This window comes from Rhinoraja longicauda, chromosome 8, assembly GCF_053455715.1.
Source record: "Rhinoraja longicauda isolate Sanriku21f chromosome 8, sRhiLon1.1, whole genome shotgun sequence".
NCBI classification, from domain to species: Eukaryota; Metazoa; Chordata; class Chondrichthyes; order Rajiformes; family Arhynchobatidae; genus Rhinoraja; species Rhinoraja longicauda.
In genome coordinates, this window is record NC_135960.1 from 5226264 (window position 1) to 5239987 (window position 13724).

Here is a 13724-nt window from a genome sequence, read left to right on the forward strand (position 1 = left end):
TGGCTCCAGAGATGCTGCCTGACCTGCTGAGTCACTCCAGCACTCTGTGATTTTTTTTCCCTGTAAACCAGCATCTGTGGTTCCTTGTGTCTACATTAGACAGTTTGGGCTCGCCTTAAAAGAATGAGGGGTGATCTCACTGAGGGGCGCGATGGAGCAGAGGAATTGATGCCTCCGCTGGCTGGGTGGGAAGGGGGATGGATGATGGTCCAGAACTAGGGGTTACAGTCTCAATCCCTTACCTTGCCGGAGATGCGATTGTTTTGCGGGTCGTATCTCCGGTCGCTCTGCGGCCTAACATCGTGGAGCTGGAGGCCTTGCCCGGGACTGACTTTGAGCTCCCTCGGGGCGTGGACTTACCATCTGAGCGTGCGATTCCTTGCCTGGGATCGACTCTCCAACCGTGGCCTATGGACTTTAACATCAAGGAGCTCGCAGTCTTGGGTTGAGACAGAGGTCGGGAAGCTCCAAAACCGCACGAAGTTCGACAAGCCCCAACCTGGGGTAGATCGCCCGGAGCAGGGGAGCTGAGATTCCCCCCCCCGAGGCAGGAGCTTGATCACCGGCTACGGGAATAAGATTGTCCCGTCAACGGAAGGTTAGAGGCCCCCGACCGCTGGAGGACAAAGAAGGGATGAGATTGAACTTTTTTATGCCTTCCATCACAGTGAGGAATGTGGAGGAGTCACTGTGGTGGATGTTCATGTTAAAATGTATTTTGTGTGTTTTGCTGCTTTTTATTGATGTGACTGTGTGGCAAATGAAATTCCTCGTATGTTGTAAAACATACATAGCTAATAAACTATGAGTATGATTATGATGAAGGGGCAACCATTCATGACACAGATTTAATTTAGTTTAGAGATACAGTGCGGAAACAGGCCCTTCGGCACGCTGAGTCCACACCGACCAGCGATCCCAGCACACTAATGCTATCCTATACACACTAGGAACAATTTTACATTTACACCAAGCCAATTAGCCTACTAAACCTGTACATACGTCTTTGGAGTGTGGGAGGAAACCGGAGCTTCCCGGAGAAAACCCACACAGGTCACGGGGAGAAGGTGCAAACTCCGTACAGACAGCACCAGTAGTCAGGATCGTACCCAGCTCTAAGGCGCTGTAAGGCAGCAACTCTACCACTGCGCCACGGTGCTGCCCTTCTGAGAATTGTCTTGAATGAGAATGAGCCTCTGGAATTCTCCAGCTCAGTCGCTGAATATTTGAGAAAGAGATAACCACACCTTTGGATAATAAGGAAATGGAAGGTTAGTGCAGAACAGGGCCTCTGATCAACCCTAGGTCTTATTTAATAGTGGAGCAAGCACAAAGGAACACATATCCTGTTCCTCATGTAGCCTATAGCCACTGCTAATAGACTGCCAAGGACAAGAATTCACAATGTGAATGTGACTGATGTAGCTGCAACCATTCACGCGCAGCAAGAAGCTCGGCTTCCCTGGATTACTCTCAAGGGGATCATGTCATCAGAAGATTACAATGCAGGATATGAGCAATGAAACTGCAGATTTATCCGTTATTTCCCAACCTTAAACACACAAGCTGCATACCATCGAGATCCATGGGAACAGCTCTATCCAACACCACGAAAAAATTCAGAGAATTGTGGACGCAGCCCAGACCACCTCCATCTACACGTCACGCTGCCTCGGTGAGGCCAGCAGCATCATCAAGGACCAGTCTCACCTGGACATCCCTCTTCTCCCCTCTCCCATCAGACAAGAGGCACAGAAATCTGAAAACACACACCTCCAGATTCAGGGAGAGTATCTTCCTAGCTGTTATCAGGCAACTGAACCATCCTATCAACAACTAGAGAGCAGTCCTGGGCTACTATCTACCTCATTGGAGACCCTCGCACTATCTTTAACTGGACTTTATCTTGTAACATTATTCCGTTCATCATGTATCTGTACACTGTGGATGGCTTGATTGTAAATCATGTATTGTCTTTCCGCTGACTGGTCAGCACGCAACAAAAAACAGTTCAATTAGTCACGCCACAAATGTAGTCTGCAACATATTTTGTTCGGGAGGAAACCATTTGGTAATGTTGGTTTCTCTAAATATATAAATTACATATTTTATTTTCAACTGATTATCTACATAACGTTGGAACACAGTCACAATGTGTATAGATATTTGCAAATGCTACAATTTTCATAATAAAAGATGTCACATCCTCCATTCTGGAAACCTAAGTGGGAAACTATTCCAAGCTGAAAAGGCAGCACTGTGACAACAAAGTATTCTGGAAGCTTTAGTTCTAGAGATACAGCGTGGGAACAGGCCCTTCGGCCCACTGTGTCCGTGCCCACCAGCAATCACCCATACACTAGTTCTATCCTACGCACACTAGGGACAATTTACAGAAGCCAATTCACCTACAAACCTGTAAGTCTTTGGAGGTGGGAGGAAACCCAGAGGCGCCTGGAGGAACGCCACGCGCTCACGGGGAGAACGTACAAACTCCGTACAAGCAGCACCCGTAGTCAGGATCAAACACACATGTCTGGAGCTGTAAGGCAGCAACTCTACCGCTGAGCGGGATCTTATCGAAACATAAGATTATTAAGGGGTGGGACACATTAGAGGCAGGAAACATGTTCCCAATGTTGGGGGAGTCCAGAACAAGGGGCCACAGTTTAAGAATAAGGGGTAGGCCATTTAGAACGAAGATGAGGAAAAACTTTTTCAGTCAGAGAGTTGTGAATCTGTGGAATTCTCTGCCTCAGAAGGCAGTGGAGGCCAATTCTCTGAATGCATTCAAGAGAGAGCTAGATAGAGCTCTTAAGGATAGCGGAGTCAGGGGGTATGGGAGAGAAGGCAGGAACGAGGTACTGATTGAGAATGATCAGCCATGATCACATTGAATGGCGGTACTGCCTCGAAGGACCGAATGGCCTACTCCTGCACCTATTGTCTGTCTATTGAGCCCGGAGGAAGAGAGAAAATTAATTATTTTACTTAGTCACGAGTTGCGATTTCCAGGTAGTTTAGTTTAAAAATAACGGAAGAATTTTGCTTTGTCATTTGAAAATAAAATTCAAGACGTGTAGTAAAGGGTTGTATTCGACCTCCTTTATAGTCAGTTAAAAAAGGCCGCAAACACTGCAAATGCTGGTAAATCTGAAATGAAGATTGACATATCAGGCCATCTGTGAAAGGGAAACAGAACTTCAACCAAGATTCAATACTGATTTTTTGTCCTCCAGAACTGCTGCTTTCCTGCTCAGTATTTACAGCATCTTATGCCTTTATTTGAATTACATAATGGCACCGACAAAGAGGCCAGGCAACAGTCCTGATCCAATAGGCTCTGACCCAGACCATCCACCATCCCTCTGCCTCCACGGATGCTGCCTGACCTGCTGAGATACAGCAGTTTGTTCTTTTGCTGGCAACAGGAAGAATTACGTTTGTGGATTTGGGGAAAAGAGGAAAGGGGAGGAAATTTGAAAGTAGATTTGATGGGCCGAATGGCCAAATTCTGCTCCTAGAACTTATGAAAATAAGAAACAAAAGGAGGTGGGTATATGGAACGAGCTGCTGGAGGAGGCAGTTGAGGAAGGTACTATCGCAACATTTAAGAGATATTTCGGCAGGTACATGGATAGGACATCTGCAGTCCCTTCCTACACATAGATAGGACAGATTTAGAGGGATATGGGCCAAAAGCAAGAGGTTGGGACTAGTGTAGATGGGACATGTTGGTCGGTGTGGGCAAGTTGGGCCGAAGGGCCTGTTTCCACGCTGTATGACGAGTTACAAAGTACCACTTGATGACAATAACTACAGATGTGTGAAATCTGAAATAAAAACAGGAAACACTGGAAACTGGGCAGGTAAGGCAGCATCTGCAGCGCCAGTTAACATGTCGGGTCGAAGACCCTCTGTCAGAACACGGGAGGAGGGAGATCTCCCTTGCTGGATGCTTCCAGCAGCTTCTGTCTTTACTCTTTACAATCACGGGCCACTTTCCTAATGCTTTACAACCAAAACAAAGTCGTCACTGCTGAGTGGTGTAGCAAGAAACGGCGCCGTCAAATCTCTGACCACAATACGTGACCAGATAAGACGTTTTCCTGGGTTCAAGTGTGTCTGGTGAAACATTAATATTGTTGTGAAATGTGTAGGGATAACTCGCTAGCTTCCATCCAAGCAGCAGCAACAGCAGCAGCAGCACGAGGCGTCGTGTGGCTGGCCACCTGAGTGAGCAGTGTATCTCTGACAGTGTGGCACTTCCTCAGCCCCACACTCAGTCTACATAGCTACACAAAGTCATAGACACAATATCAGAGCCTTGTGGCTTCACCACACACGCGCCCCCCCCCCCCCCCCCCCCCGCACCCCAACAACAATTTGCCTGAGCGGAAGAGAAATACATTTTAAATAAAAAAAGAAATGAAAGCCTGACAAAAAAAACTTCTCGAACCAATGAAATCCGAACAGCGAACTAACAAGCTATCCGGGCACCTCATGGCCTGATGTCTAGTGCCGAGGAAAGCTCCTGCATTGACTCCAGCAATGGAGTCATCAAGCAAAAATTCATCTTCACAGTCTCGATTAGTCGCTTTTGAGCGTCAGCAACGTGCCACAATGTGTGCGAGGAATTTGAGTCGGCGTTTCCTCATTTGGCCCGCAATAGATGCACGTGCCCTTCCTCGGTCCTTTGGTCCCACGTCATCGCCCCCCCCCGCTTCCCGCCGAGCCGCCTCCTGTGGCAGGGCTGTCAGACGTTGTAGTCGGGGGCCTTCCCCTGAGGCTGCCGCAACCTCGTCTGCAGAGTGCAGAACGCAGACACCGCCACATGAAACAGGATCTGCCAGGCGTTACGGTGTTCGTGCAGGGAGAGGTTACAGAGGCAGACCAGACCAAACATCAGGAACGACTTCAAATCCCTCCATCCACTGTAGCATGTCAACAGGTAACACTGGGGGGGGGGGGGAACAAGAATTAAAAATTATTATACAATTCCAGAGCACAACACCACAGCATTAAGTCTTTCATCAGTAATACACAGTGTTCCTTGATTAGTAAGGCTGTCAGGGGTTATGGGGAGAAGGCAGGAGAATGGGGCTGAGAAGAGAGAAAGGTAGATCAGCCGTGTTTGAATGGCGGAGTAGACTTGATAGAGGTTTTTTAAATTTTAAGAGGGACGGACAGAGTTGACGTGGGTAGGCTTTTCCCTTTGAGAGTGGGGAAGATTCCAACAAGGGGACATAACTTCAGAATTAAGGGACAAAAGTTTAGGGGTAACATGAGGGGTAACTTCTTTACTCAGAGGGTGGTGGCTGTGTGGAATGAGCTTCCGGTGGAAGTGGTGGAGGCAGGCTCGATTTTATTATTTAAGAGAAAATTGGATAGGTATATGGATGGGAGGGGATTGGAGGGTTATGGTCTGAGAGCAGGTAGATGAGACTAGGTCAGAGAAAGTGGTCGGCGTGGACTGGTAGGGCCGAACGGGCCTGTTTCCGTGCTGTAATTGTTATATGGTTATAGACTCGATGTGCCGAATGGCCTAATTCTGCTCCTCTGGCTTATGCACTTTACTTCAACAGGAAGAGACAATGAATCTACCTCATTGGAGACCCTTGGACTATCTTTGATCAGACTTTATCTTGCACTAAACGTCACTCACGTTAATCCCTTCATCATGTATCTGTACATTGTGGACGGCTCGATTGTAATCATGTAGTCATTCTGCTGACTGTTTAGCAGGCAACAAAAGCTTTTCATGGTACCTCGATACATGTGACAATAAACTAAAGTCAACTCAACTCAAATCAAAATCGAACAATGTTAAAATGAGGACAAATGACACCAAACGTTAAGCACTAGAGTTACAAGAGGAAAATGAAGTTGGAAATGTTTAGGATGGAGAAAAGATATCAGGTGCCTTTGTTCAATCTTTTCAAGATTCAAGGGGAAATTGCACATTATTAAACTGATTGACGTAACCACAAATTAACTAGTGGCAGTGACTCAGACCAGAAGGGGGAAGATAATAGCAGACAATTTGGAACGTTATTAACAATGTTTGCAATTCAGTAAATTGCCTTTTATGTGGGTTTCATCTGCAGTTGTGCCCCCTGCCACATGTCGAGGATATTTATCTCGGACAGTAGTTTGGTTTAGTTTAGTTAAGTTTAGATATACAGCGCAGAAACAGGCCCTTCGGCCCACCAAGTCTGTGCCGACCAGCGATCCCCGCACACTGGCACTATATTACACACCAGGGCCAATTTACACTTCTTTGGAGTGTGAAAGGAAACCGGAGCGCCTGGAGAAAACCCATGTGGTCACGGGGAGAACGTGCAAACTCCGTACAGACTGCATCCATAGTCAGGATCGAACCCGGATCTCTGTAAGGCAGCAACTCTACCGCTGCGCCACCTTGCCGCCCATTACGTCCAGTAAATATCTTTAGGAGTGTGTATCCTGCAAGAGTGTGAATGCTCATGCATTGAGAGCGTTAAAAACTGAGCTCGGTAGCAAGAGAAGCAATGCGTACATGGATTAGGCATGAAAGGCAAGTTGGAGTGTGGATTTGATAGAAAGTGAAGCTGTCTCCAAGGATCACGTGACCATCTACTACACTAACACTATCCTACACACTCCAGACAATTTTTAACCAAAGCCAATTAACCTACAAGCCTGCACGTTTTCGGAGTGTGGGAGGAAACCCGAGCACCTGGAAAAAACCCACACGTTCATAGGGAGAACGTACAAACTCAGCAGACAGCACCCGTAATCAGGATCAAACCCGTGAATCTGGCACTGTAAGGCAGTAACTCTACCGTTGAGCCACCATGCCGCCCATTTCTTTGTCATTGTCATTGTAATGTATTACATGATACAGTTGGTGGAGCTGCTGTTTGTCACCTATTCCTTTTCTCCAGAGATGCTCCCTGACCCGCTGAGTTACTCCAGCTTTTTCTGTCTATCTTCGGTTTAAACCAGCATCTGCAGTTCCTTCCTACCCAAAGATCACATAACTACCTGGAATAGACAATAGGTGCAGGAGTAGGCCATTCGGCCCTTCAAGCCAGCACCACCATTCAATGTGATCATGGCTGAATGTGGAGCAACACAAGAACAGGCCCTTCAGGCCCTCATGTCGGCACTGACCATGATGCCAATGTAAACGAACCCCATTGCCTGTGTTAATATTGGATAAATTAAAGACATTATAAAATGGAGAATCCCTGCATTTGTCAGTATTGCTTATCCCTTGTCAGCAGAACTTTACAGGCTTCGATTGGCGTCAGCTAGACTAGGCTCAGGCTGATATGCAGAATGGTAAATGGTCCAGGTGTTCTCCATGTTTCCCTTAAATTGATAACTTATATGATTTTGCAACCTGACCCTAAATGCATCATTCCTATTAGGTAGCTGCAAATGTATTGTGAAACAATATATATAATGTATCAAGACGGTCATCCTGTTAATTGATGATTGGTCGAATTGTTGAGCCTTGGGGAAGTTGTGGGTTTCCAGGGCACATGTTTCAATGTTTGTCCTTGTTAGCTTCCCTCGAGAGCTTTCCATGCAATACAATGTATTGAGCTGTTGTATTATTGGGTTAGGGAGATGTCTGTTATGTACGGGGTTAATCGATATCTGTTATTGGGTAAGTGTAAGACAACCCCCTGTGTGGTTCGGCCCTCAGGTTCGCGGGGCATATAAAAGACGGTGATCACAAGGTTCGTGGTCGATCCTCAGGAGAACTGCTGGAGTGTCTCTGTCTACGCGAGGCCTAGAGGACTTGACTAGACAGAAGCAGAGATCGAACCCGCGGTGGGGATAGTAGGTGCAGTGTATGATCTGTGACGCGTTTATAATTTCGATAGAATAAACGTTAATCTTTGCAAGTGCTCAGCTCAGTGTTTTACTGAAACTAGACTGGGGGGAAGCTCAGAAACAAGCAATTATAGACAATGGACAATAGGGGCAGGAGGCGGCCATTCGGCCCTTCGAGCCAGCACCGCCATTCAATGTGATCATGGCTGATCATTCTCAATCAGTGCCCCGTTCCTGCCTTCTCCCCATACCCCCTGACTCCGCTATCCTTAAGAGCTCTATCTAGCTCTCTCTTGAATGCATTCAGAGAATTGGCCTCCACTGCCTTCTGAGGCAGAGAATTATCACCTACACGTGGTCTGAATCCCTCTATTCCCTACTTGTTTGTGCGTCTAAATGTACCTTAAACTAGTTATTGTAGCTGCTTCTACCACCTCGCCTGGAAGCACATTAAAACTAATCTGCAACTCATCCAGCACACTCTTTCTGACAGCTAAATGGATAAATGTGAATAAATTATATATTCTCCTCGTTACGCTTCACTGTTGCTGCTTCATACGCACCGCGAGAACCAAAACAATATTCTAAAAGGTGAATATGGACTTTCCTCTTTACATACCTTATAAACCATGCAAACTATGAACTTAAGAGCAGACCTCCTGGCACTTTCAACTTACTTTCACAAATTAGTTTTTTAAAGCGGTAACTGTAGGTAAAGACGTCATCCATCTTGTACCCTTTATTATAAAAATCGAACCCGGGTCTCTGGAGCTACAAGCGCTGTAACGCACCAACTCTACCGCTGCGCCACCGTGCTGTCATAGTCATACAGTGTGGAAACAGGCCCTTCAGCCCAACTTGCCCACACCGACCAAGATGTTCCATCTACACTAGTCCCACCTGCCTGTTTTTGATAGTTTCTTCAAGGGATAACTGGAAATGTTTTCTTCGTTCTTTGAATCATGTTGTTAAACCAAAGGTTCCCAACTTGGGGTAAATCTAACCCCAGGGGGTAAGTTTCGCCGATCCAGGGGGTAAATTTGTTAATTCTGGATCTGTACATATTGACTGACTGTTTGGTTCTGGTACACCGGTATCTGTTCATCATTAGTTGTTCATAAATAAGTGAAGTAACATTGTTATGTGCTATTATTATTGTTATTTGAACTTAAAATAATAATGATAAAAAAAGTATTTTTAAATGTCCCCTTTGTCGGTTGCTTTATTATGGTAGAAGTGTAAACTCAAATTACTGAACAAAACAGGGTGGGGGTAAATTTGCTTTTGAAACGTTGGAAAGGGGTAAACGGGACGGAAAAGGTTGGGAACCCCTGTGTTAAACCATTCAATGCCTAGATTTTCAATTCATCCAAAATACAGCACCCCAGATAAAGCCTACTTGCTAGGAACACTCTTTAAGAAGCAGCCAAGTTTCAACTCGTTAACCAAATTTGTGTTATATAAACTTGTGATCCAAAACTCAACTCATTAAGCCTTACCCATCCATCATGTACGTGCTCACTGACCGATAGAGGCATCTGGTTTGGCAAGTAGCTGTAACGTTTAAATCTGCCAAGGTCTTATCTTGTCCCAAGGTTGTACAATCCTCTGAAACATCAGCACTCCTCCAATGCTGACATCTTATGCATTCCTGGTTTCAACCACTCCACCATTTGCAAACATGCATTCAGCTGCCGATGCTCAAGGTTCATAGAGTCACAGAGTGATACAGCGTGGAAACAAGCCCTTCGGCCCAACTTGCCCACACCAGCCAACCTGTCCCAGCTACACTAGTACTACCTGCCCGCGCTTGGCCCATATCCCTCCAAACCTGTCCTATCCACGTACCTGCCTGCCTGTTTCTGAAGTTCAGGGATATGAACTTCATAACAATAACATACTTCGAACACTTATTAAAACCTACTTTTGGGCATGTATCTTTTAAAATACCTTGCCGCTCCATATAAACAACATCTACAGCTTTCCCCCATCAACCCTTTTGCTTACTTCAAAAAAAACCTCAGATTCATAAGACATGGTCTCCCATGTACAAAACCATGCTGCCTTTTTGCTGATCAGCCCCAGTCTATCGAAGTGCATATATATCCTACCCCTCAGAATCCAATCCTGTAATTTTCCCACTACAGATGTTAGGCTCAGTAGTCGATAAGCAGGGCCACAACATCAGCCACCCTCCAGTCTTCCGGCACCTCCCCCGTGTCTAATAGTGATTCGTTTACCTCAGCCAGGGCTCCTGCAATTTCTTCTTCAACCTCGTACAATATCTTCAGAAAATATCTCATCAGGCCTGGGAGAAATCTTCAGATGCCTCAGGACACCCAGCATCTATCTGATTGTAATCCAGATTGTCCACAAGACATCTCCATTAGCTGTCCCAAGTTCCACAGTCCATGTCTTTCTCCATGGTAAAAACAGAACAAATTATCATGGAGAACCTCCATACACTGATGACCACTTTGATTTCTGAGGGGGCCTATTTTCTCTCTAGTTACCCTCAATGTACATAAAATCTCTTTGCATTTACCATAATAATATCTGAATACCTACCAGAGATATCTATTGCTCCCTTTTTGCTCTCCTGATTTACTTCTTAAGTAGGCTCTTTGATTTCTGAAACTCCTTCAGGAATACACTTGAGTCCAGCCTGACCAACAAATACAACAGCCTGACCGCGGGAGAAGACGGTAGGGGAAGAGAAATGACATTCTGGCCTTCCATCACAATGAGGAGGTGACTGGAGGAGACTCACTGTGATGGATGTTTCTTTTTTTTTGTGTTTTGTGTTGGTTGGGGTTGTGTAATTTGCTTATTTTATTGCTCTTATTGTTGGACTGTGGGTGACGAAATCTCGTCCAAAAAACTTGTTTTTTGGATGACAAATAAAGATATCCTGAATCCTATCCTATCCTATCCCTGTTCCATGCCTCCTATTTTCTTACCACAACCACAATTTGTCTTATCATCCAGGCTTCCTTTCTCCCACCTTCCTTGCCCTTTGATCTAACAGGAACGTACATGCCCTGAACTCTTGTCATCACACTTTCAAAAGCATCCCATTTTCCAGACATTCTTTTGTTGCAAACAACGTACTCCACCAAACCTGAGCAAGTTTCTGTCCAATACCATTAAAATTGGCCTTGGCCCGATTCTGAATTTTAACTAGTGGGCCCATCCTGTTATGGCGGTCCCGGGTACCTCCGGTTCTTGGGGGGGGGGTCCTATGGCGGTCCCGGGGGATCAGGCCACTCCTTGGGTCAGCCCCCTCGTTACGTGACGGACAGGCGTAAGGGGTTAAAAGCCAGCCCGTTGGGAGGCGTGGCTCATCCCTAGGTGGACTACGCTGTGAGCAGGAGCTCACAGCCTAATAAAGAACCTTACCTTAAACTGCCTGGCGTCTTGCCTTTTCTCTAGCCTCCCTCCGCCAGGCCACTACACTGTCTTTATAAGTCATTAATTTAAAGCTAATAGAGAACTGTGGTCGCTGGTCACAAAAGGCTCACCCAGATATTGAAACGTACAGAATAGTGAAAAGCTTGGATAGAGTGGATGTGGAGAGGATGTATCCACTAGTGGCAGAGTCTAGAACTAGAGGCCATTGCCTCAGAATTAAAGGAAGTTCTTTTAGGAAGGAGACAAGGAGAAATTTAATTAGTCAGAGGGTGATGAATCTGTGAAATTCTTTGCTACTGTGGCCTCCACAGCTGGAGATTCTTGATTAGTACGGGTGTCAGGGGTTATGGGGAAAAGGCAGGAGAATGGGGTTGAGAGGGAAAGATAGATCAGCCACGAATGAATGGTGGGAGTAGTTTGATGGGCCGAATAGCCTAATTCTGCTCCTATCACCTATAAACAGGCTACCGAGCAACCAGAAACCCACCTGATACAAACATGCAGCAGTACCAGTGAAAAACACAGCAATTGTGTGTAATTCCTCCTCATCGTCCTGTTTGATTAAACAAAGATGTTGCATGTTATTAAAAGCACAGGAAAGAATGGAAAACCAAACGTAAAAAATGCAGATAATGGAAATCTGAAATAAAAACAGACAATGCTGTTGTCTCCTGTGGCGACAGAAATAGAAACATGACTTATTTTTCCACAGAGACTGCCGAACCGAGGTATTTCCTTTTGCAGCATTCAGAGATCCTTCCAAATAAGCAGTCCAGTTAATGATACTTGAAATATTTAATCTTTAGTTAGCTGTTTTCGCTAACTTTTAAAATATTTCTAGAACAAGACCGACTAAAACAATGAAAAAAAAGATCAAGTCACAAGTCACTTCAATAACAAGCATTACTTCATGAATAGATTACTTCTCGTTTATTATATTGTTTAGATTTTTTAGATTTAGAGATACAGCGCGGAAACAGGCCCTATGGCCCACCGAGTCCGCGCCGCCCAGCAATCCCCACACACTAACACCATCCTACACACACTAGGGACATATTTTTTACATATTACCCAGTCAATTAATCTACATACCTGTACGTCTTTGGAGTGTGGGAGGAAACGGAAGATCTGGGAGAAAACCCACGCAGGTCACGGGGAGAACGTACAAACTCCGTACAGACTGGCCCGTAGTCAGGATCGAATCTGAGTCTCCGGCGTTGCATTCGCTGCAAGGCAGCAACTCTACCGCTGCGCCACCATGCCCCACCGTTTACAGAGTGCTATGTTTAAATATTCTGTTGTGCTGCTTCAAGTGAGATTTTCATTGCTCTATCTGGGACACATGACCATAAAACACTCTTGATTTTACTGAAAGCCACACTGAGATTGTCGGCATAACTTCCCTCCACCTTGTGAGATTAGTAAACCATCAGATGGGTACTTGGGTGGAAGGTGGGAATGAGGATCCGACACGCGGTCTGGTCCCCTCGGGTACGAGAGACACAGGCTCTGTTGCGTGCAGCGGGCTCAACTCTGACGTCCTGTGTTCAGAAGAAAAATGATCGTGTGCTTTAGAGATTGAAGTGGATAGCTGGTCTCAGTGTGGACCTGCAGTATGGATCTGCCATTTGACGGCACTGGGCCTGTACTCGCTGGAGTTTAGAAGGATGAGGGGGAGAACCTCATTGAAACTTACCGAATAATGAAAGGCCTGGATAGAGTGGATGCGGAGAGGATGTTTCCACTGTTTCTTTTTTTTTTTCCTAATCAGATGTGCAGCACTTTGGTCAACGTGGGTTGTTTTTAAATGTGCTATACAAATAAAATTGACTTGACTTGACTTGACTTGACTCGTGGGAGAGTCTAGGACCAGAGGACACGGCCTCAGAATAAAAGGATATACCTTTAGAAAGGAGAATGAGGAGGAATTTCTTTCATCAGAGGGTGGTGAATCTGTGGAATTCATTGCCTCAGAAGGCTGTGGAGGCCGTCAATGGATATTTTTGAGGCGGAGATTGATAGATTCTTGATTGGTACGGGTGTCATGAGTAATGGGGTGAAGGCAGGAGAATGGGGGTGAGAGGGGAAGATAGATCAGCCATGATTGAACGGCTTGATGGGTCGAATGGCCTAATTCTGCTCCTACAACTTGTGAGCATGTAACATGGAACGAGAGAACAAGGGAAAATGGGTAAAACAGACCATTCAAAACTACAAATGTGCATGTAGCTCATCATTCCAGTAGAGGGCCCAATCACCTCACACTGCTGGCTCATTCATCACCCCCCCAAAAAAAAAATCAAAGAATGCTTTCATTATCTTGAGTGATTGAAACCATTACAGATTACTTTGCATTAACCTTAAGAATTTATCTGGTTTTTGGCTAATTCCATTTAAATTCCAAAACCGCAGAGCAGATTACTCCTGCCCTTTGAAGACTGCGACAGCACACTATTAAAATTCAAAATCATACATACGCATTTTCG

At 45.5% G+C, this 13724-nt stretch overlaps 1 protein-coding gene across 4 annotated transcripts in view; it reads right to left on the bottom strand.

Annotated features, from left to right (window-relative positions):
- Positions 1–4380: 4380 nt before the first annotated feature.
- sec22a (SEC22 homolog A, vesicle trafficking protein) overlaps positions 4381–13724 on the bottom strand; it is a 61864-nt gene continuing 52520 nt past the window's right edge. For all 4 annotated transcript variants that reach the window (XM_078404373.1, XM_078404375.1, XM_078404374.1 and 1 more), the window contains 2 exons: positions 11726–11791; positions 4381–4957 (listed from right to left, as the gene is read on the bottom strand). In XM_078404373.1, coding sequence (XP_078260499.1) covers positions 4757–4957; positions 11726–11791 — 267 coding nt within the window. In that variant the 3' untranslated portion in view covers positions 4381–4756. The remainder of the gene's footprint in view (positions 4958–11725; positions 11792–13724) is intronic.